The 24,408-nt window shown below is 39.4% G+C and overlaps 1 protein-coding gene across 6 annotated transcripts in view; it reads right to left on the reverse strand.

Moving 5' to 3' along the window:
• The window catches only part of ACOXL (acyl-CoA oxidase like), a 354,068-nt gene that overhangs the window by 8,804 nt on the left and 320,856 nt on the right, over positions 1-24,408 (reverse strand). For 4 of the 6 annotated variants that reach the window (XM_034659541.1, XM_034659539.1, XM_034659538.1 and 1 more), the window contains one exon: positions 16,763-16,864. The exons of the other annotated variants lie outside the window; for them this stretch is intronic. In XM_034659541.1, coding sequence (XP_034515432.1) covers positions 16,763-16,864 — 102 coding nt within the window. The remainder of the gene's footprint in view (positions 1-16,762; positions 16,865-24,408) is intronic. 6 annotated transcript variants of the gene reach the window in all.

Below are 24,408 nucleotides of genomic sequence, written 5' to 3' on the forward strand. Positions count from 1 at the left end.
ATAATTTTCAGTCCAAAATTTTTTCAAGAAGCACAAGTACCACAAACTGCCAAAACTAAATGTACAGTAAGAATCTAAGTTATTGGGGCGCCTGGGTGGCTCAATCGTTAAGCGTCTGCCTTCGGCTCAGGGCGTGATCCCGGCTTTATGGGATTGAGCCCCACATCAGGCTCCTCTGCTGGGAGCCTGCTTCTTCCTCTCCTACTCCCCCTGCTTGTGGTCCCTCTCTCTCTGGCTGTCTCTCTCTGTCAAATAAATAAATAAAATCTTTTAAAAAAAAAGAATCTAAGTTATTATGGTCTGTGGCAGTCAGTTCTGGAATTTTGAATTTCATGGACCCAAGCAATTTAAAAAGTACTTTGGAAGGACTTCTACTTCTAGTTAGGATGTAGAAAGATTAAAGAGAACTTTGCTCCCATAGTAACAATCAGAAGTTGAACCCAATGGAGAATCGAAGATTTTTTTTATTATAATAATATTTTTTTTATTATATTATGTTAGTCACCATACAGTACATCCCTGGTTTCTGATGTAAAGTTTGATGATTCATTAGTTGCGTATAACACGCAGTGCACCATGCAATACGTGCCCTCCTTACTACCCATCACCAGCCTATCCCATTCCCCCACCCCCCTCCCCTCTGAAGCCCTCAGTTTGTTTCTCATAGTCCATAGTCTCTCATGTTTCATTCCCCCTTCTGATTACCCCCCCCTTTCTTTATCCCTTTCTTCCCCTACTGATCTTCCTAGTTCTTATGTTCCATAGATGAGAGAAACCATGTAATAATTGTCTTTCTCTGCTTGACTTATTTCACTTAGCATTATCTCCTCCAGTGCTGTGGAGAATCGAAGATTATCTGTAGTCTAACATCCTCCCAGCTCAACTGCTGACAGGACAAAGAAGGCACTATGGGGCTGAGGATGGGGGTCGGACTAGGCACAATGACCTTGGTCTAATTAAAGCAGCTCTGTTCAACTTTACTCTTGGTGGAATCTTAATAAAAAATATAGATTGAAAAGAAAAGAAATAAATTTTTTATTCTTAGATGTCACGATTGAGTACTTAGAAAATTTCCGGGAATCTATAAATAAAATACTTGAACTATTAGGTGAGTTAGTGAGCTTATGTATACAAGGCAATGTACAAAAATTAATTGTGTTTGTATTAAACATGGAACATACATATAGAAAATTAAAATTTAAAATGTATCATTTGTGATAGCTTTAAAAAATTAAAAAACACTTTGTGATAAATGTAATGAAATCTGCTCAAGAACTCTATTACTGAAAATGACAAAACACTGCTGGAAGGAATTAAATACATGAAGAGATATACCATATTCATGGATTATTAAAATATCAATTCTCTGCAAACTGATACATAGATTTAACGCAATCACAATCAAAATCCTAACTGCTCCTTTTTTTATCCCATGAAATTCACAAGCAAATTCTAAAATATGTATGGAAATACACAGCTCTCAGAATAATAAAAACAGTTTTGAAAAGGGATAAAAAATCCGGAGGCCTTACATTTTCTGGTGTAAAATTTACTATAATAATCAAGACAGAATTAGCAAAATAGGAGACAGATACATTAGTGGAATAGAATAGGGAGCCCAGAAACAGACCCACACTTACATAGTCAATTTTTTCTTAATATAGAGGCAAAATATTTCCATGGATAAAGAATTATCTTTTTAACAAATGTTGCTTGAACACCTGGATAACTATATAAAAAGCAATGAACCTTAACCCCTACCTCTTACTACACACAGAAATTTATTTGAGATAGGACATAGACTGAAATGTAAAGGTAAAAATCACATATCTTCCAGAAGAAAGCATGAGAGAATATCTTTGCAACCTTGGGTTAGGCTAAGATTTCTTAGACAAGGCCCAAGGACAGTAACAAAAAATTTTAAGTTGATAATTTTTTTCATCACACTTAAAACCCTCAGCTTCTTAAAAGATACTATTAAGAAAATGAAGGGGCACCTGGGTGGCTCAGTTGGTTAAGCATCTGCCTTCCACTCAGGTCATGATCCTGGGGTCCTAGGATTGCGTGCATCAGTCTCCCTGCTCAGTGAGGAGTCTGTCTCCCTCTCCCTCTCCCCCTACCCCCCAACTTGTGCTCTCTCCTTCAAATAAATAAAATTTTTTAAAAAAAGAAACTGAATAGGCACAGACTGGGGAAAATCCAAGTACCTGTATGTAGAATGTGTAAGTCTTATAACTCAAAATTTAAAACAACAATAATAGCGCACAGTTTAAAAATGGGCAAAAGACTAAGACATAGGAATAACCAATAAGCAACTTGAAAGGTGCCCAACACCATTAAATGCCAGGAAAATGAAAATTAATACACAATGAGATATTACTATGCACCCACTAGAACAGATAAAATTTAAAAGGCTGACAACACAAAATGTTGGTGAGGGTATGGAAAAATGGGATCCTCATATGCTGCTGGCAGGGATATAAAATGATACAACTGGGGCAGCCGGGTAGCTCAGTCAAATGTCTGACTCTTGATTTCAGCTCAGGTCATGATCTCAGGGTTGTGAGATGAGCCCCATATTAAGCTCCATGCTCAGCGGGAGTCTGTGAGATTTCCTCTCTCTCTCTCCCTCTGCCCATCACCCTGAAATGCATGCGCTTTCTCTAAAATAGATAAATAAATCTTTAAAACGTGATATGACCACTTTTAGAGAACTGTTTATGGTAGTTTCTTAGACAGTTAAATAAATGTCTTCCATACCACCTTTTAATCGTACTTCTAAGTATTTACCAAAAGAAATGAAAAAAAATGTAAAAAAAAGTCATACAAAAATAATCCTGACAATTTTATTTATAACACCGATCCACGATATCATAAATGTCTATCAACAGGAGAATAAACAATTTTTTAGCACAAACTTTCCTAATGAAAGAAAAAAATTAAAAGTTAGTCAAAGTCTTCAGATATTTTTTCTTCCCACAGTGCATGTAAATAAGACATTGTACCTTAATACCCATGGAACGATGCAGCTGAGGTCAGCTGGAAGTAACAAGGTCAATTCCTCAAGACTGACATAGCAGAGGCCGAGAGAGATCAACACTTGGGAAGCAGAAGGGGTTGGGAAGGGTGTCTGCAACGAAATACCACTCGGAAAAAAAGAGGGAAAGAATGAACTACTGAACATCTCACAAACATCACACCGAGCAAAAGGAGAGTCTATCTGCTTCCCTCCTGTGAAGCTCTAGAGCAGGCAAACTGAGCTGTACTGACAAAGTCAGAACCCGGGGGGGTGGCGGGAGGAGAGGGATCGATGGAAGCAGGGCTAAGGGAAACTTCTTGGGTGATGGGGTGTACATTCTGCAATCTACCATTTGATTTGTCAAAACTCACTGAACTGTACCACTAAGATTTGTGTACTTCAATGTATGTGAAGTAGATCTCAATTTTTTTAAATTAAGAGAAAAGAAAAGTAAAAACAGTGTGGGGAGAAGCAACATGTAATTGCCAACATTTTTTTGTGTACAAGTAAGGATATTTAAAAAAATGGACCACTATCACTATTTTACTTAAATGGTAATATTCAGCACCTAAAAAAGGAGGAGGAACGTAATAACATTTTTAATGAAAAATTATTTTTCATTATGAAAAACTCAATATATTTTATTTTCTTCATTTTGCCTTAGATAGGTTCACTCTTTTCTTGGGAAAATTCCTTGCTTGGGTTTATAGGAATCAGGATTGTATGGTTCTCAGTCCAACAAGGACTGGAAAGGATCCTCCAGATAAAGTCAAGTATTGTCGCTGGATGAAACAGTTGCAGGCAGACTCTTCAGCATGAGAACAGAGGGACTAGGGATGGTTCAAGTGAAAAAGGACTCGACAAATTGAAGATCCAAGGAGGCCACCAATCTGAGTTCAAATGAACTCAGGAAGCTCTCCAGAAAGCATTCCTATCAGTTACCATTTTTTCTTCTCAAAAATCAGTCAAAGCTCACTTCCAGGAGGATGGATACACATTTCCCTATTCTCCCACTAAGCTCAACGGAAAACCCTGGACATTATATATATATATATATATATATAATATATATATATATATAAAACATAAGATGACTCTGAAAGATGAGGAGAAGACAGACTGTTTAGGGACACTGGGAGTTGAGGAATGACACAGTGGCGAATTCTCCGGGTTTCCTTTTTACCTCATATATCCCACACTCAGAGCTAAAGAAGCTGGAAACCCAGGAACATCAACAAAGGCATACAAAAATCCCAACAAAAGATGCTCTCTCCAGTCAAAAGGGGCAGCCACGCAAGACAGAAAACTTTTAGACAATAACCACCCTACTCCAGCCAAACACCACAGAAAACCTGTGGCTCCACCACCCATGTCTCTCAAGGCTGATTGGCAAGTTTAGTCTTTTAATCTTCTTGCCAGGCTGTAATGAGCTGTCTGCCATCATGTCAGTGAAGACCACATGGGGAACCTGGACTTCCACCTTTACCTGGCAGTAGAGATGCACTCCTTCCTCTTCCAGACGGAGCACTGTAGAGGAGGTCTAGTGAGAGGAAGGACTTAACCATCACGTGGTGATAGCAAAGACAGTACCAGTGTTAATGGAGGCCATGTGGGGAGCATCAGTGAGGCTCCCCTACCCCTCACCACCAGGAAGGTGTCAGTGGAGGCCTAGTTGGCAACCAAAACTTCTGCCCTCACCCAGCAGGTACAAGGAGGACCCCTTGGATCAGCAGAGGTTGAGTGGAGAATTGACTTCTGACCCTACAGGGCAGTCACGAGGTGGTATACTCCTTTTCTCCCCCTGGAGCATCGGATTGAAAACAGAGGCTTAAATAAAATCCAAAGTTTCATAATTTAATATCCCAAATGTTTAGGTTCCAATAAAAGTCAACTAAAGAAAAAGACAATTGATAGGTGCCAACATGAGATGACAGAAATGCCAGAATTAAATTAAATTAATTAAAGCAACCATCATAAAAATGCTTCAACAATGGAAAAAAATAGAAAAATCTCAGCAAAGAAATAGGAGATATAAAAAAACAAATAGAAATGTGAGGACTGAAAAATACAATGACCAACACAAAAGTTCAGTGGATAGTCTCAACAGCAGAATGTAAGAAACAGAGGAAAGAACCGGAAAACTGGAAAACAGAACAATAAAAATTACTGACTCTGAACAATGGAGAGAAAATAGACTGAAGAAAAACAACAACAAAAACAACAACAGAGGCTCAGGGACCTGTGTGATTGGAACAAAAGACCTAACTTAAGTGTCATTAAAGTTCTAGAAGGAGAAGAGAAAGAGCAGGACTAAAAACCACTTGAGGAAATGACCAAAAAACCCTATTTTGCCCAAAAGACATAAACTAACAAATTCAAAAAGCTGAGCAAACCTCACCCAGGATAAACCCAAAGGAATTCACATTGACACATCATAGATAAACTTTTGAAAACTAAAAACCCAAACCTCCAAAAAATCTTGAAAGCAGAGAGAAATAACACACTTTACTTATAAGGGAAAAAACAATTTGAATGACAATGGATTTTCATTATAAACCGTGAAAGCTGAAATGCTTTCAGGTGCTGAAAGAAAAGAACCCTCATCCCAGAATCCTATATCCAGCGAAATAGTGTTCCGATTTTCAGATGACATGTTTGTCTATGTAGAAAATTTCAAGGTTGGGCACCTCTCTGTTAAGCTTCTGACTCTTGAGTTTCAGCTCAGGTCGTGATCCTCAGGGTCATGAGATGGAACCCCATGTTGGGCTCTGGGCTCAGCATGGAGTCTGCTTGAGATTCTCTTTCCCTCTCCTTCTGCCCCTCCCACTTGTGCATGCTCTCTCCCTCTCAAATAAATAAATCTTTAAAAAAGAGAAAATTCCAAGGAATTTGCAAGAACTAGAATTAATAAGCAAGTTCAACAAGATTGTAGGATATAAGATCAATATATAAAAATCAATTGTGTTTCCAAATACTAGTGATGGACACGTGGACACTTAAAATCAAATATGCAATACCATTTAGAAATATGCACAACTGATTCTAGATGAAGATTTTAAAGCGATTCAGTGGAGGAAAGATAACCTTTCAACAAACTATTTATTACTGGAGCAATTGGACATTTTTGACCAAAAAAAAATGGATCTCAACCGAAGTCTTCTACCTTATGCAAAAATTGACTCAAAATGGATCGTGGACTGAATTGTACAATGCAGAAGTAAAAAACACTTAGGAAAGCTTATAGAATGAAGTCTTCAGGACCTAGGGATAGGTGAAAAGTTCTGAGATACGGCATCAAAAGTACAAAGGAAAACTGATAAACTGGATTTCATCAAAATTAAGAACTTTTACTCTGGAGAAAGGCCATGTTAAGAAGATGGAAGGACAGGCCAGGCAGAAATATTTACAAGCTATGACAAAGGACTAGTATCTAGAATATATAAAGAACTCTAAAAACTCAACAGTTAAAAAAAAAAAAAAAAACCCCAAACAATCCAATTAGAATATGGGCAAAAGATGCCAAAACAGACATTTCAATATGGAGGATATACAAATGGCACATATACGCATGAAAAAGTATTCAACATCATTACCCATTAGGGAAATGCAATTTAAAACCACAATTAAATAATATTACTGCATACCTATCAGAGCAGCTAAAATAGAAAAGAGTGACACCACCAAATGCTGGTGAGGACATGAAGAAACTGAATCACTCCTACATTGCCGGTGGAAATGTAATGTTACAGACACTTTGAAAAACAGTTTTGGCAATTTCTTTTTTTAAAAAAAATCAACATGTACCCACCATTTGACCCAGCAAATGCATTCTGGGGTATTCACTCTAGAGAAATTAAAACCTATATTCATACCAAAACTTATACACGAATGTTTCTAGCAGCTTTATTCCTAATGGTCAAAACTGAAAGAAGGGGCGTCTGGGTAGCACAGTTGTTGGGCGGCTGCCTTAGGCTCAGGGCGTGATCCTGGCATTCCGGGATCGAGTCCCACATCGGGCTCCTCCGCTGGGAGCCTGCTTCTTCCTCTCCCACTCCCCCTGCTGTGTTCCCTCTCTCGCTGGCTGTCTCTCTGTCACATAAATAAATAAAATCTTTAAAAAAAAACTGAAAGAAGACCAGATATCTTTCAATGAATGAATGGTTTAACAAACTGTGCTACATTCACTCCACGGAGTAGTACTTTGCAATAAAAAGAAACAGACCACTGACACATGCAACAACTTGGCTGGATTTCTAGGAAATTATCCTGGGTGGAAAAAGCCAGAACCAAAAGGTTGCATATTTTGTGATCCCATTTACACAACATCTTGGAATGACAAAATTATAGAAATGGAGAACATTTTCATGTTTGCTAAGGATTATAAGGGAGGCAAGGGAAGGAAAGAGGGCGTGGCTATAAAATAGCCACAGGAGGAACCTCTGTGGTGATGAAAAAGCTCCGTATATTTACTGTATCCATGTCAAAATCCTGGTGTGATATTGTAATATGGTTCTGCAGCTGATACCATTGGGGGAAACTAGGTAAAAGGATAGGACATCTCTCTGTATTATTTCCTACAAGTGCATGAGGATCTATGATTCTCTTAAAATAAAAAGCTTAATTAACCTCCTCCACCATAACGTAAATTTCAGATTAGGTTTTAACAAAAGGTTTTATATAAGCACAGCAGGAGATTCTTTCTTTTTATTCTTTTTGGTTGGAGCATAATGTACATGCAGAGATACAAATAATGAGTATGTTCTAGCTTGCTGAATTAACACAAAACAAACATACTCATGTAACCATCATCCAGATTAAGGAACAGATCACCTGCATCCCAAAAGACCCTGCAAAAAGTTACACACTTGAGCTGGATATTTTTCTTACACTGTCTCAGCAATAGCCAGTTTGGTTATAGAATCAATGCCTGGTAGCTCTGTGATGTAAATGACCAGCTATCCAGGGGAGGAGCCTACAGAAGGGCTTTGGTTTTCTACACACCCACGGGTTCTCACAAGTGAGTCCTGTCCATTGTCTATGCTTTAAAATGGGGCCACCCTGACTTACTGTCTTTGTATAGTTACTAAGTACCAAGTGCTCTGAGCTCCCCAGAAGACAGAAGAAGTAGAGAAGCCAGAGCAGTATCTAGCCTCTAAAATCAAAGGAAAAATGTGACTTAGCATCAGAAAAATGAAACGCAACTAAAAACACATTTTATTTTGTAAAAAAAATATTCATTTCTAGCTGGAATATTAATTTCTACCAAAATGGTTATAGTAGGGATCATTCCTGTTTTAAGTTCAGTAATTCATTTAAAATTTATTATTATGGGAATCATAATAAAACCCACATTGTCCTTAACTGCACCAGGGTCTGCTCTAGTCTGTTGAGAACACAGCTCAATTCCATCTCCTGAAAGGTCTTTTTGGTGTAACACAGCTACTTTTAGGAACAAATTTCACCAGTGAAAAATTCTTGCTGTGCATCCTGGGGTAAGGGGATGAACCCAGAGAATTTCATGGAGGATGCCCCAGTTACCCTGCATTTCAAGGATCACCCCAGATTAAAGCAGCTGCCAGAAGAGCTCAGAGGCTGGAGCTCAGCAAAATAAGTTGTTCTCTTCTGTGGTTCTAACAAGTTATCCTTGAATGAAGGAAAGAAATGGAATGATCCCAGTGCCTTCTCCAGATAAACAAAGCTGTACTATGGGGCAAAGCATGAGGGTTGACCAGGTGGTTGCCATGAGGAAACCAGGATGCTAGGAGTGGTGACCTCAGGGTCTCTGGCCAAATGGAAGAAATCAAATCCCACTTATATTTTCTTAACCTCAGTTGAGTGGCCTACATTTATAGGTTCAACAACATGTTTTATGCTGCTGAAGAACAGGCTTGGCCAGGGATAAAGGGGAGGGGGAAGGGAAAAGAGATTTCCTACTTTCTTAGTGGCACTCTGTTGGTACTGCTATTTTTTCCTCTCTCCCTGTTTGAGTTCTTGGGTCTGGAAAGAGAAGGTGGACCAGGATGTATTCATATTCTAGTTGGCCCCTACTGTCTCCTGGAGGTGAACCAGGGGGTCCTACGGAAGTGAAAGGAAGTTAAAACCAGTCTGGGGATGCTTAGGAATCTACAAAGACTTTAAAATTTGACTCAGTTGCATTCCCTGTATGACAATCATTTCATAATACCCCAGCTTCTTGACCAAAGCCACCAAACAGGAGATGGCCCTCCTCACCCTGATAGAATCGGTGCTTGGGGTTGCACTCCACACTAGCTTCTCCACTCAGCCTAAAGGACACAACCAAGTGTCATAACCTCATCATTTGCTTACTGTAGCCAAGTCAGATGGGCCTTGCTGGGTGGGTGGGATAGGGTGAGGGAACCAAAGATTCCTTCTCAAATCCTTACAGGAAAAGCAAGAGTCTGTGGGTAATAAATGAGGCCAAGGAACTGAGAAACCCAAACTCCCTTTCCTGGTCCAAGTGCGTTGTTAACATCCTGTGCCTAAAACCCCAGTTCACGTTGCATTTGACTCTGGTATCTGAGCATCTTAAGTTGCCTTGATCCAGGTGGTTTGGCAAAAGGGAAACAGAAGAATAAGATATCTGAGTGTCCATTAAAAAGCAACCTTTAACAGAAGCAGCACAGAAAGCAGCCCTACTGCATCTGTAGGAGGTGAAGGGCACGTATACTGTTTCTAAGCCTCAAGAGTACAGGTAGGATGTACATGTTTTTGAAGTTGAGATCTGAGGAGAAGGACTAACATACGAACACCATCTTTCCAGCTTGGAACTCCTCCCTAAGTTTTCTTCCTGTTTTGCTTCTTCTAACAAGCCTTTTGGCCACGAGGCAATGACTGAATTTATATTCTACACTTAGTTCAAATGGCAAATGAGCCTGACCCATCTTCTAAATTCCAAGGGGCCAAGTAGCGCCTTGGCTTTTGGGGTCTGCTGTCTGCCATGCTTCGCACATTCTTAGTCCAAGCCACATTTCCTAAGAATAAATCAATGTGTCACTGAAATCAATGTGGTACATCTGAACTACTTGAATGACCCATTAATCCATGGGCTTGAACGTTCTTCCCCCTTGATGATTCAACCATTTGACTGGCTAAACTGATACTAAAACCCAAACCTTAGTGGGTGTTATAGGCTTGAACAGATAAAGCTAAGAGGTCACTTGCCATCAACAGTCTCCCCATGGCTTCCTTGCTGCCATGGGTCCCTGAGCAGCTGTCCCTCAGGGAGAGAAAGGTGGGTTCCTTTCAGTGGAGCATACAAAGGCTACCGGGGGTTGGGTCTGTTCCTGGGTCCATTTGCTGGCCAGGGTATAGAGGACTGAGACTTGTCCTGGTGAATCTGGGCTTCACCCTAGCACATCAGTGGGCACACTAAAATGAAAACAGTCTTCAAGGCATGGGAGAACGACTCAGATGGACCGAGGTGCTAGGCATCTGTTGCTGCAGCAGAAACTGTGCACTTAGGAAGAAACTGACAGGTCATGACTCAAATAGGACATTAAGGCAACATTAGGGTGTAATATGATCAAATACTGGAGAGGGGTGTCAAGATTGCTTGGACATGGTCATGATTAGTATTTATTTTCTCTCCTCCTGAATGAATTTTTGGTTTTTCACATTGTTACTCTTACAGGCAATCTCCCATAACCTCTGGAAGGTACAAAGTGTGGCCTTCCTTACCTCTGGGTTGGGTTATGCAGTCCTCCCTGACCTCCCTGCAGATCCTTTATAATATGCTTTCTCACGTGGTTCCATTATTTGGGCTTGGGGCAGGAAATAGAACCTGATTCAACATTTTGGTGAGTATTATTTTCACCACACTGAATAGGGTCTTTTTTGATCTGCAACCCACAGCTGGGCTGTGGTTCTCTCAACACACATAAACTTTAAAGCTTCCCCCTGTGTTGATTTCTTGGCGTGAGCTGACCACATGTCTACATACTTGCTTCTTCTTTGTATGTCACCGAGAGTCACTGTTCCAGTGCTGGTGGGCCCTGACAGAGCAGGACAGCTGGGCCCAGGAGTTCAACACTTCAATGAGAAAAATGAGGCTACTCTATCTAAAACTGAAATTTACTTTAAGGGCTGGAATAAAAAGTAGAAGATTCAAGGCCCTTTGCAATAAAGTACATTATTTTAAGAGGCTGAAATTTTAGTTTTGTTTTGTCTTTTTTTTTTTTAAGCAAAATGAAGCTGGTTTTAATGGAGACACACAATTATTAACTGTTAGCTTATTTTGAAAGGCTTGCCTTCTTAAAATGAGCCTTGGCTGATTGTTACTCCCTCATGCTGATAATTATCTGAAGCAAAATAAATACAAATGTCTAGGTTAATGAAAAATGAAACAAGATAATGCCGGGACACTAAATTTTCCAAGAACAAAGCACACAATTGTGCAATTGTTCTTTCTGTACCCCTGCAAAAAGTACCTAATGAAAAGGGAACAGAAATCTTTTACTTAGGGGCCTTGTTACAATGGAGCCCTGGGGGCACTGCCATGGGACTGCCTTTGAGCCAAGGCCCTACCTACTTTGAGGGCATAAAGGTGGAGCCGATTCATCCTACAATTCAGGCCTGGGAACCTGAGAACAGCAGTGTTCTAGAGCCCAAAGCCTCACCTTTACCACTCCTTAAATCAGCAACCAATCAGCCTTAGACTCCCAATCCATCAAGTGGATTAATAGCTATTCACACTAACGGGGGGAGGGGGGGGCTTGTGGGGATTACACAGGATAATGAATGTGGATGAGCTCTGTCAACAGTCAAGCTCCAGACAAAAGAGAGGAGCTAGTTATCCCAGCTAGGAAGGGCTGTAGGGGAGAGGCTGGAGTTTAAAAAGAAAACAAACCCCGACCCAACCCCCATTCCTGTGGGCTTCAGTTGGACAACAGGACACTTGTGCTGCCTTTGCAATATGTGGATGGATTTTACTCCCTCTAGGACATCAGGCAGACCTCTGTGAAGCTTTCGAACTCAGGTCTTGTAGTGTTCCATGCAGACAAGCAGGATGTTGCTTATCCATCTCCATTTGGGATTAGGAGTTCCGGTTTCCACGCTCAGCTAGAGTCTTGGGCAGTTGTTTAATTATGAGAATGAAATTAAATTTGTTTTCTTTTAGCATAAATATATGCATTGCTAATTATTATTAGCCTAGAGTTTCAGCATAACTCCTGGGTGTTCTGCAGTTTTATTATTTACAATCCGCCCAGGCTGATTACTACTCCCTGATGCTTTCTTTTTCTTAATAAACTTTTTATTTTGGAATACTTCTAGATATATGGAAAAGTCCCAAAGATAATATACAGAGTTCCCATACATCCTTCACCCAGTTTCTTCTAATTATTCTCTTAACACCTAACATAACTATGGTCCATTGTAAAAACTAAGAAGTCGATATTGGTACATTAAGATTAACACACTATAGATTTATTCAGATTTCACCAGTTTTTCTACTAATGTCCTTTTTCTCTTCCAGGACTCAATCCAGCACACCACACTGCATTTAGTCATCATGTCTCCTAGTCTCCTCTGGTCTGGGTTTATTTCTTAGTTTTTCCTTGTGTTTCATGCACTGGCAGCTTGAGGAAGGCTGCATAGGTCTTATGTAGTCCGTCCCTCCATCTGGTTCAGTCTGACTTTTTTTTCCCTCAGCGTTGGATTGGGGTTATGGATTTGGGGGAAGAGCGAAGTGCTCTTCTCACCATACCATATCACAAGTGAATGTCATCAACACAACTTATTACTGGTGATATTCACCTTATGCACTTGGTTAAGGTGGGACCTGCCAGATTGCTCTACTGTAAAGTAACTGTTTTCCCTTTCAATGCTCTGTTCTTTAAAATAAAAGAAAATCACCGAGTCCAACCCACACGGGAAGGGAAGGGGGAAGGGGGAAGAATCTACATACATTAGTAAGAAAGACTGGTCTCTTTTACCCCATTTATGGATCTGTTTAATCATTTATTTATATCATTATAGACTTCTGTTTAATTATTTTATACTTTGGGTTATAATCCAATGCTACATTATTTATTTTGTTGCTCAGATTGTTCCAGCTTTGGCCATTAGGAGCTCTTTCTCTTAGCTCCTTCCAGTGTCCCTTTGGCATAACCCCAGAATCGTGGGCTATTTTGTTTTTGGTTTTGTTTGGAGCACTTTCTCACTTTCTAGCACTGAAAGATGTCCCAGGCTCACCTTATATATTCATTGCCCCAGTCCTAAAATCAACCATTTCTCCAAGAACTCTGCTTCCTTTTAATGGAAAATGGTATTAGAAACCAAGAAGTGGACACTGGGTGTACTTGTAGTTACTAGCTAATGTTGATTTTTTTTTTTTTAAGATTTTATTTATTTATTCGACAGAGATAGAGACAGCCAGCGAGAGAGGGAACACAAGCAGGGGGGAGTGGGAGAGGAAGAAGCAGGCTCATAGCGGAAGAGCCTGATGTGGGGCTCGATCCCATAACGCCGGGATCATGCCCTGAGCCGAAGGCAGACGCTTAACCGCTGTGCCACCCAGGCGCCCCTAATGTTGATTTTTATACAAATAAAATAAATGAAAATGTTTACAGTCAGAGAAATATGGGTTTTCACTAGCTGTGTTACATTGGGCAGTTATTTTGCCATGTTGGGTTTCCATTTCCTCATCTACATGTAAGGATAATGAAAATGACGTAAAGGGCTGTTGTGGGGTCAAGCGGTGTAACATTGAAGGAACTTCCTGTTTCTGATACTAAAGAGCTAGATTTTTTTCCCCAACTATTCTGCTGAAAACAACCGAAATTCTTAGAGAAAATATAGGCATCCTCCTCAAAGTACCAATGATCTGGCAAAATAATAATGGCAAAAATTATGGGAAAGCAGGAACCAAAGAAAATAAACAAGAAAGTTGCATTTACCCTGAAAGCAAAGCCATTTCCAGCAATTTTGAATTTTCACTTTGACAGCTTCATGGTGGCTGGGGTGGCAGTAGGAGTGATGACAGTCAAAACCAGGGCCAGCACTAGGCAAGAAATTTAATAGAGACCCTTGCTACAATAAGCTGGATACCAAACAGCTATGACCTTGGGGGAGGGTGAAGGAATTACTGCTCTTATTTGAACTCTCTGAGTCTTACAGGAAACCTCAAGTCTTGAGTTTGGTTTAAGTTGGGTCTTAAACTGAGAGCACCTTCAGATGCTTTATAAGGGGAAGAAGGTGCCTTCAATGTGGACTTCATGTAAATCTCACAAAACATTTTTCAGTAACAATGACCAGCACATATTAAAAGATAACTATACAGAAAGCAGAAATAACAGACAAAAAGAAATAGACTAGTAAAGTCTTAAGATATTGGGATTATTAGCTATAGACTATAAAATAACTATGCTTCAGTGCATCAAGAAATCAAAGACAAAATTGAATATATCTTTAGGGGATAAGAAACTAAAATTATATAGTTGATATAAAACAGAAAACAAAAAATATTTTTTAAGATAAAAATCCTAACAAACAGGATCAAAAATTTAGGGGATGAATTAACCAGCACATTAGAAGCACCTAAAGAAAGAATCAGTAAACTTAAAGAGTTATCACGTGAAAGCATCTAGATCAGTTTCAGTAATATCCATCATCCCTGTCCCCTTTTCACCCTTTCAGAAGCCCACTCCTGTTCAGCACCTCTAATTGGCCAAGGGCCCCAGATATTTTAGTGAAAAGAAGCTACTAATAACATTTCTGAAACCTTGAAATCCTTACAAAGGGGTGTGGCAGAAGCGAGAAGGGAAGCATTTGTGCCAGCTGTACTACACTCTTCCCTCTGGGAATATTGGGAAAGCCCAGAGGAGGGGTGAATGCTCATGGCTGACAGCACTGAGATCCGCAATAGAAGGCCTTGAGATGTCCTATAGGTCTCAGCAACCCACATGTAGCCCCACAGATAGTTTGCTCCAAAATGTCTGCCTGTTCCCTGCTTATCTCCCAGGCTGCTACAAGTATCTAGTAAATGAAAAGTGTGGCAAGCATGTTGCACTAATAGAATACAGAAGTACTCAATGTTGTATGTGAAAGTTGGTTTCTTTACTCAACATTCTTTTGATGTAATTATTATCTCATCTATATCACTGAAATACCTAATCACATGGATTTAAAATTTTCCTTCTTGCAGCTCTCTTTTTCTAAATTAAAAATATTCTTTTTTCTCTCCCCAAAGTAGGCATTTTCTTTGTGGAAGGTAGTCAGTGTCCAAAGATAGCTGCCATCAAGTTTTCCTTCCCTCTACGGGCAAGCTGCTTCTCACAATGCGAGGTGAAGTCTCTTCTCTTGCCCGAATCTATGCTGGCCTTGGGACTCCCTGGGGCCAACAGAATGTGGCTGAAGTAACACTATGTTGGCAGTGCGCCAAGCCTTGAGATGACTGGCATCTTCCACTTCCTCTCTGGAAGCCAGTCATCAGGGAAAACAGTCAGCCCTCCTGACACTACCGTGCTGTGAGGAAGCCCACGTCGGCCACCCCAAAGGAGACAATTGCCCAGCAGCCCCCAGATGATCCTGTGACCCCAGCTGAGGTGACCATCGTGAGAGTGAAGCAGCCACCATCACAGCCCCTGTGGACACCATGGGCAGCAGGAGAACCATCCAGCAGAGCCCTGTTCAGATGCAGTCATGAGAAATAATAACTGGATATTCTAAGCCACTAAGTTCTGGAGCCATTTGTTACATAGCAACAGATAACAAACATCTTTACATATGCTTTTCTTCCTAATCATTGTTCTCCTGAAAAGGGAAAAGACTCTCCAAGGTTCTTCAGTGTCCACCTCAGCCTGGCTCCTGCAGATTTCTCCAGGCTTTCACTTGAGACATCAGCCAAACTGGTCTTCTCACTGTTTCTTAACATGTCTGTCCCAGATACTCCCATTTCTATGATTTTACTCACCACCAACCCTGTCTGAAGGCTGGACTGCATTTCCTCTCTTCAATCGTACCACCACTTTGTTGGAATTTTCCACTCTTGAATGTCTGATAGAAGAATGACATTCGCTCCTAAGTGATCTCTGTCCTCTGAACTCCGGAATTATTCATTGGAAAGTCTCTGCTCCCTTGTTGTTATTTGCTTTTTAAAGTCAGTTTTGTGTCCTCATATAATAAACTCCTCTGAATGCAGAGGCTGAGCACATACATACCTGTTTATGTTATAACATCTAACGCAGGGCCTGGAGGACAGGCCCCTCAGAAAACGCTCAGAAAATAGTTTTTATAGGTGATCATGTTGTTATATATATATTTTTTCTTTACAGCAGCATTTTGGTGGTGATGCCCTGGCTCTATCTTCATTTTCAGCTGTTCTGTAGCTATCACATTGAATTTCCATTGCTACTTCTCACATAATGATACCACAGGTCTTTTTTTCTGAATATGAAGAATGAGTTAATAGGTTTTGGTAAGAAGTAGAAAAATGAAAATCACTTAATACATTTTTTTTTTCTTGCCAAGACAAGGAAAATGCTATTGATTCCCTCCTCTGCTTTTCATGTCAGAAAGTTCATGCACAGGGAATCATTTCCTTGTCACTGAAACTCTGACGTGTAATATGATCATGGTAGGCAATGAAAACATGTATATGAAGTCCCAGAGGCATAAAAATCCATGAGTGGAAACCGATAAAAGATTGACAGGACTGTTTTCTAAGAAAGCAAAGAGCTGACAGCTAATGCACAAAGGGTTTTTTCTGCACACCAGGGACCTTACCTGACTCCTAATCCTCGTGCTGGCCATGGGAGTCAAATATTTATGTTCTAGATACCAGGCTCGCTCCTGGAACACCAGCTTGGTTCCATATAACAGACAAAACTAAGGCATGGGGGAAGAGGAGAGAAATGAACAAACAGTGGTATATGAGAAAATGCAGACTTTAAGGAGGAAGAAGAAAAATAGCATAATATTACATTTCATTGAATCGTAAAAGTTAATACTGGCTAACTCTAAATGGTCACATTTTGGATGTGCAGCATATGTTTTATTTTTTAAAATTATTCTATAGAACACATAAAGCATATATAAAAATATAAAGAATAGTATAGTGAACTGCCATGTGGTCATTCCCCCAGTTCCACAAATATTAACTGATGGTCAATCTCACTTCATCTGTAACCTCACCCCGCTGTCCCTCAGCCCAGGTTATTTAGAAGCAAAACCCATATATAATATTTTTTAAAACACGGATGTAGTATTTTTGTTTGCTTTCCTTCTCAGTTCACGAAAGGATATTCTAAATGTACATTCTGAACATCATCTTGATATTTTCCACTGAGCCCTATTTCATTAAACTTTCATAAAAATAGCATTCCTCGTTTACATTTGTTTCAATATGTTTTTCCTATTATACTCCTGAAACTTACCCACAGAACTCCTTCATGACATCAGTGGCACCGAGCAATAATATGAGTTTTCCTGTATCAAGCAACAACTTTTGAATTAACTATTTATTTAGTTTTTAATATTCAATCATTTGAAAATCATACAAAAGCAGAGAGAATAGTAGAATGTCCTTCCACGTCCTCATCACCCAGTTTCCACAGCCATCCGCTTGTGGCCAGTCTTGTTTTATCTCCCTCCCACCCTTTCTGTATTATTGTGAAGCAAAGTTTGGTCTTCCCATTTCATCTATAAGCTTTTCACTGTGTATCTCTAAAAGACAGTGACTCTTTAGAAGTGAGATTACGTAAAGTCCACCCAAGTGACAATAACAAAACCCTCAATTCAGAGTCAAATGGAAATGATCTGCATCGCCAGAAGACAGTATGTTTTCTATGGCGCACGAGACTCGGAAATAACAGTTTGAAGTCATATAGACTACATGGGCTCTTCCTTTTCTGAGGTTCTGGGGCACCCTTGAACTAGCATCATCATGGAGAGCCTCAACTGTTCAATCTTCCCAGAAAGGGTCACAGTACGGCTTAGTAGCTTGTCTATGAGAGATATTTAAGATTAATTATGGCACTTTTATGACCTTGCCAACATTCTGCTTGGCTAGTGTAAGCTTCCTTTGGGCCTTTTATATAACAGCAGTAAAGATGTTGGCTGACCCTGCAGACGTAGTGAGAGCAACTGAAAAATACTGTCATACACCCTGATAACATGAATTCTTACAAAAATAATAAATCATACAGATTACGTGGCTTAACTGCACCACAAGTCTCTAGGTGAACTTCATATCTACTAAAAAATACTTATTGAGGGGGGCGCCTGGGTGGCACAGCGGTTAAGCGTCTGCCTTCAGCTCAGGGCATGATCCCGGCGTTATGGGATCGAGCCCCACATCAGGCTCCTCCGCTATGAGCCTGCTTCTTCCTCTCCCACTCCCCCTGCTTGTGTTCCCTCTCTCGCTGGCTGTCTCTATCTCTGTTGAATAAATAAATAAATAAATCTTTTAAAAAAAATACTTATTGAGGATTCCTAGGTATAGAAAGTTAATTCTTATCACTCCTGGGTCTATAAACATATAAGGTCAGTGAGAAGAAATCCAGAGCCACAGAATTTAAGTATTTTTTGAAATAATCTAACTCATTTTCTCACTCAATCCAGAATCCTGTGTCAGTCAAGGTACAACCAAGAAACAGATGACATGTTCACATTAGGATGATTCAAGAAGAGTTCAATAAATTATTTTCATAAAGGGATGGACAAGTTGTAGGAGAACCACAAGGGATAGTGCAGTACCCCAGAGCTAGTATGTCTGGAACTGCTACCAGCTCTAGGTTTCAAGGGAGGAGGGCAGGGAGTGGCTACTGGATCCTGGAAGAGAGAGATGTACAGCCAGAGACATCTTAAGAGGAGCTGTGACCTTCAGCCTAGGAACACAGAAATCCCATGGTGATCCCACGGGGAGGCTGGCAGGGGGCAGGAATATCCCTACCTCATTCTCCACCCCTCTTCAATCTTTAACTGGGATGTAATCTAACTCATGTCTCTGGCTTGTCCATAAGGCTATCCTGAGAGTCTGGCAAAGTGTTGGCTAAAATCAAGATACACCAATTTCCCCAGATTTTCTCTTCTAGTAACCTGATTAAGAAAGGAAATGAGATTCGTTTAGGAATCTTAGCCATAGTGAACACAGATAGGCTCCTAGTGACCATCTCTTTTCTAATTGCTCATAAGCTATTCTGAATACTCTTTTCTAGAATTTTAACTTGGATTTATATCAGTCTCAAATTCTATAGTTCCCCAAATCTACTTTTTCCCCACTTTTAAAAAAATGTGCATATTTGCTCATTTCTAATTTTCTGATATCTCTCTTTTGACCTTGGTTTTCAAAAGGACAGCTACAAGTCCTTCCCAATTCAGACAGAAGATGGGAACATTATAGAGGATGAAGAATTTTGCTTTCTTTTCGCCATCTCTTAACACCAACGCTTTCTTCCCCAAACCAGAAGCCTGTTTCTTCAAACTCTGAATGTAGCTAAAAATGACCTTTTAAGTTTTCATCAGATTATTTGTCAAGCCTCATGTTATGCTGGGATTTGGCCATCCTGACATTTATTAAATGCTATCCTTTTGTATTTATCCTCGGATAAGCATCTCTCTCCCATCACCTCTCTCCTCATTGCTTATATTTAGCTACCTGAGACCTTTGCATCAAGGAGCACACCCATACTCTTAGCCTGGTTTCTTAAAATGTGTCCCAAATCACAACCTTTTTTCTGTATCTACTGTATTGTCAGAATAATATTTTTCTGCAGACCAGTAAAAACCCTGGACACCAAAGCTTGGATACCCTGGTTGGCAACACTTTGCTCATGATGTCACATTGCCATATTGTTTTATTGTTGGGAGAATTAGGAGCTGTCTATAGAGACTCCAGAAAAAGAAAACAACAGGAAGCCTTGTTGGATTTTTTCTGGACTACACCCCCTGTACCTTTTCCCTCTGCTGATTTTAATCCGTATCCTTTTGTGATGTATATACAGATTTTACACATCTGGGTCCTGTGAGTCCTTCTAGCAAATCATCAAAACTGAGGGTGATCTTGGGAACCGATGACATAGACCCCATTTTACACATGAAGACACAGAGGCTCAAGAAAGTTGAATTATAGAGCCAGGGTTGGAACTAAGTTTTTCAGGATTCAAAGATATTTTTCGATCTACCATAGCACCTCCACTTTTCAGAATTTAAAAAACCAAAACAGACAATTCTTTCAAAAAATACAGGCCATAGATTCTATTCTGGGTAAGATGAAGTAAAAGACTCACTCAGTTCCTCCACTGAATGTAGCCATTACTCCTGGACAGAGTGAATGCAAAAGCTATTTGAGAAATTCAAAAAATCAACAGTAGCATGAAGATTGGGTAAGAGGACCAGAATTCAAAGTACCACCAAACTGGTGGTGATTTTCATTTTTCCCCCTGGTCCTCAAGCTGCTTGTTCCTGGAGGCATATGTAGCAGACTGGGATAACTAAATCCCAAATTTCTGGCTGGAGGATGAAAAAATGTAGCTCCAGAGAACCAGAAAGTATCAAGGAGATCATGGAGAAAAAGGGCTTGGGAAAGTAATCTTATAAAGTTGCTTAAAAACTGGGTTCAGCCTCTAGTGTGCGTACATGAATGCTAATTATCCTACAGAATAGGTTGAGAATCGAACTAGTACATAGATGAGAATGCAGGTGCCAGACTGACACTGATGGTGCATGTGTGGGACATAACAGAAGAGGACTGCAAAGGCCATGAGGACTCTACTGACACAGGAACCATAGTGAACCACAGTGAACAACTGGGTACACTGGCTGCTAACACAAACATAATAAGGTTCTCCATAGAGAATGGCAAGTTATACACAACATCTAGATAAGAAATAACAGCAATTCTACATAGTCTTTCCCAGAAAATAGAAGAGAGAACCCTCCCCAACTCACTTTATGGGGCCAACATTACTGTGATATCGAAACTGAACAAAGACAGTACAGGAAAGAAAAAACTGTACACAAATATTTCTCGTGAACATAAGTGTAAAAATCCCCTACAAAATATTAATAAATTGAACCCAGCAATATATACAAAAAATAATGTACCATGACCAAGTGGGCATTATCCTGGGAGCGCAAGGCTGGTTCAATACACTAAAATGAATCATCATGGCAATGATGTTTTTGAATTTGACACCAAAAGCAAAGGAAACAAAAGCAAAAGTAAATAAGTGAGACTACATCAAACTAAAAATCTTCTGCACAGCAAAGGAAACCATCGATGAAATGAAAAGGCAAACCTATCAAATGGGAGAAAATATTTGCAAATCATATATCCGGTAAGGAGTCAAGATCCAAAATATATAAAGAACTCATACAACTCAATAGCAAAAACAAACAAAAACCCCCAATCTGATTTAAAAATGGGCAGAACAGGGGACATCTGGGTGGCTCAGTTGGTTAAGCCTCTGGCTTCAGCTCAGGTCATGATCCCAGGGTTCTGGGATTGAGCTCAGCATTGGGCTCCCTGGTCAGCAGGGAGGCTGCTTCTCCCTCTCCCCCTACTGTTTCCCTGTTTGTTCTCTACCCCAACCCCGTCAAATAAATAAATAAAATATTTTTTTTAAATGGGCAGAGGATCTAAATAAACATTTTTCCAAAGAAAACATACAGATGGCCAACAGGTATACGAAAAGATATTCAACATCACTAATCATCAGGGAAATGCCAATTGAAAACACAATGAGATTTCGCCTTATAGCTATTAGAATGGCTATTATCAAAGAGACAAAAGATAACAAATGCTGGTAGGAACATGGAGAAAAAAGTCCTCGTGCACTGTGGGTGGTACTGTAAATTGGTGCAGCCACTCTGGAAAATACTATGAAGGTTCCTCAAAGAATTAAAAATGGAACTATCATATGATCCAGCAATTCCACTTCTGGGTATTTATCATAAAACCTGAAAACACTAACTTGAAAAGGTATCTGCACCCTGCCAATGTTCACTGCAATGTTATTCACAATAACTAAGCTATGGAAACAACCTAAGTGTCCATTAACCAATGAACGCATAAAGAAAATGTGGCATATACAGTTGACCTTGAACATTGCAGGGGTTAGAGGCACTAACCTCCTGTGGTGTCAAAAATCCACATATAACTTTTTTCCTTTTTATTTTTTGTTATTTAAGTTCAATTGAATTAACATGTAGTGTAATAGTTTCAGAGGTAAAATTTAATGATTCATCAGTCGCATATAATATGTGCTCATTACATCAAATGCCCTCCTTAATGCCCATCACCCAGTTACCCCATCTGCCCCCCTGCCTCCCCTCCAGCAACCCACAGTTTGTTTCCTATAGTTAGGAGTCTCTTACGGTTTTTCTCCCTCTCTGATTGCATTTTATTTTTCCTTCCCTTTCCCCATGTTCATCTGTTTTGTTTCTAAATTCCACATACGAGTGAAATTATATGATATTTGTCTTTTTCTGACTGACTTATTTCCCTTAGCATATAATACCTCTAGTTCTATCCACATCATTGCAAATGGCAAGATTTCATGTTTTTGATGGCTGAGTAATATTCCACTGTGCGTGTGTGTGTGTGTGTGTGTGTGTGTGTGTACCACATCTTCTTTATCTGTCGATGGACATCTGGGCCCTTTCCGTAGTTTGGCTATTGTGGACATTGTTGCTATAAACATTGGGGTGCAGGTGCTCCTTTGGATCACTACATTTGTATCTTCAGGGTAAATCCCTAGTAGTGCAATTGCTGGGTCACAGGGTAGCTCTATTTTCAACTTTTGAGGAACCTCCATACTGTTTTCCAGAGTGGCTTCACCAGCTTGCATTCCCACTAGCAGTGTAAGAGGGCTCCCCTTTCTCCGCATCCTCACCAACATCTGTCATTTCCTGGCTTGTTAATTTTAGCCATTCTGACTGGTGTGAAGTGGTATCTCATTGTGGTTTTGATTTATATTTCCCTGATGCCAAATGATATTGAATATTTTTTCATGTGTCTGTTGGCCATTTGATATCTTCTTTGGAGAAGTGTCTGTTCATGTCTTCTGCCCTGCTCTTGACTGGATTATTTGTTCTTTGGGTGCTGAGTTTGATTAAGTTCTTTATAGATTTTGGATACTAGCCCTTTATCTGATAAGACATTTGGCAAATAACTTTTCTCATTCTGTAGGTTCTCTTTTGGTTTTGTTGACTGTTTCCTTTGCTGTGCAAAAGCTTTTTATCTTGATGAAGTCCGAATAGTTCATTTTTGCCTTTGTTTCCCTTGCCTTTGGAGACGTGTCCAGCAAGAAGTTGCTGTGGCCAAGGTCACAGAGGTTGCTACAAGTGTTCTCCTCTAGGAAAAACCCATATATAACTTTTGACTCCCCCAAAACTTAACTACTAATAGTTTACTGTTGATTGGAAGCCTTACTGATAACATAAGCAGTCAATGAACACATATTTTGTATGTTGTATGTTGTATGTATTATATACTGTATTACAATAAAATAAGCTAGAGAAAAGAAAATTCTAGTAAGAAAATCACAAGGAAGAAAAAACATATTCATGGGGACTGTACCATAAAAAAATCTGTGTATAAGTGAACCCATGCAGTTCAAACCCATGTTGTTCAAGGGTCAATTATATATACAATGGAATATTATTCAGCTATAAAAAAGAGAATGAAATCTCATCATTTGCAACAGCATGGATGGATCTTGAAGACATTATGCTAAGTGAAGTAAGTCAGAGAGATAAAGACAAATATAACATAATCTCATTTATATATGTGGAATCTAAAAACAAAAAACAAACCAAGCTCACAGACACAGAGAAAGGATTGGTGGTTGCTAGAGGTGGGGGATAGGGGGTGGTTAAATGGGTGAACTGAGTCAAAAGGTACAAAATTCCAGTTATAAAATAAATAAGTCATAGGTATGTAATGTACAGCTTGACCACTACAGTTAATAGTACTATAGAGTATATCTGAAAGATGTTAAGGGAATAGATCTTAAAATTTCTCATCAAAGGAAAAAAATTCTATAATTATGAATCTTGACAGATAATAAACTTAATGCAGTGATCATTTTGCAATATATACAAATATCAAATCATTATATGTACACCTGAAGCTAATATAATGTTGCATGTCTATTATGCCTCAATAAAAATATTATATTAGAAGGGCAAAGAACCAAAAATGTGATAGAAAAATGAGAAGAAGATGTGAACAGAAAATTCAAAAAAATAAAATGTTGTCTTTAAATATATAAAAAATATTCAAATCACTTATAATTAGAGAAATAATGCTGAGATACTATCATTTTATCTGATGTGCTCAAGTTATATATATATATAAATATTAAATTCTCTCAGTGAGACTATAGGGAAACACAAACTCTCATATATAGCTAATGGGAATGTAAATT

This window comes from Ailuropoda melanoleuca, chromosome 4, assembly GCF_002007445.2.
Source record: "Ailuropoda melanoleuca isolate Jingjing chromosome 4, ASM200744v2, whole genome shotgun sequence".
Classification (NCBI taxonomy): domain Eukaryota; kingdom Metazoa; phylum Chordata; class Mammalia; order Carnivora; family Ursidae; genus Ailuropoda; species Ailuropoda melanoleuca.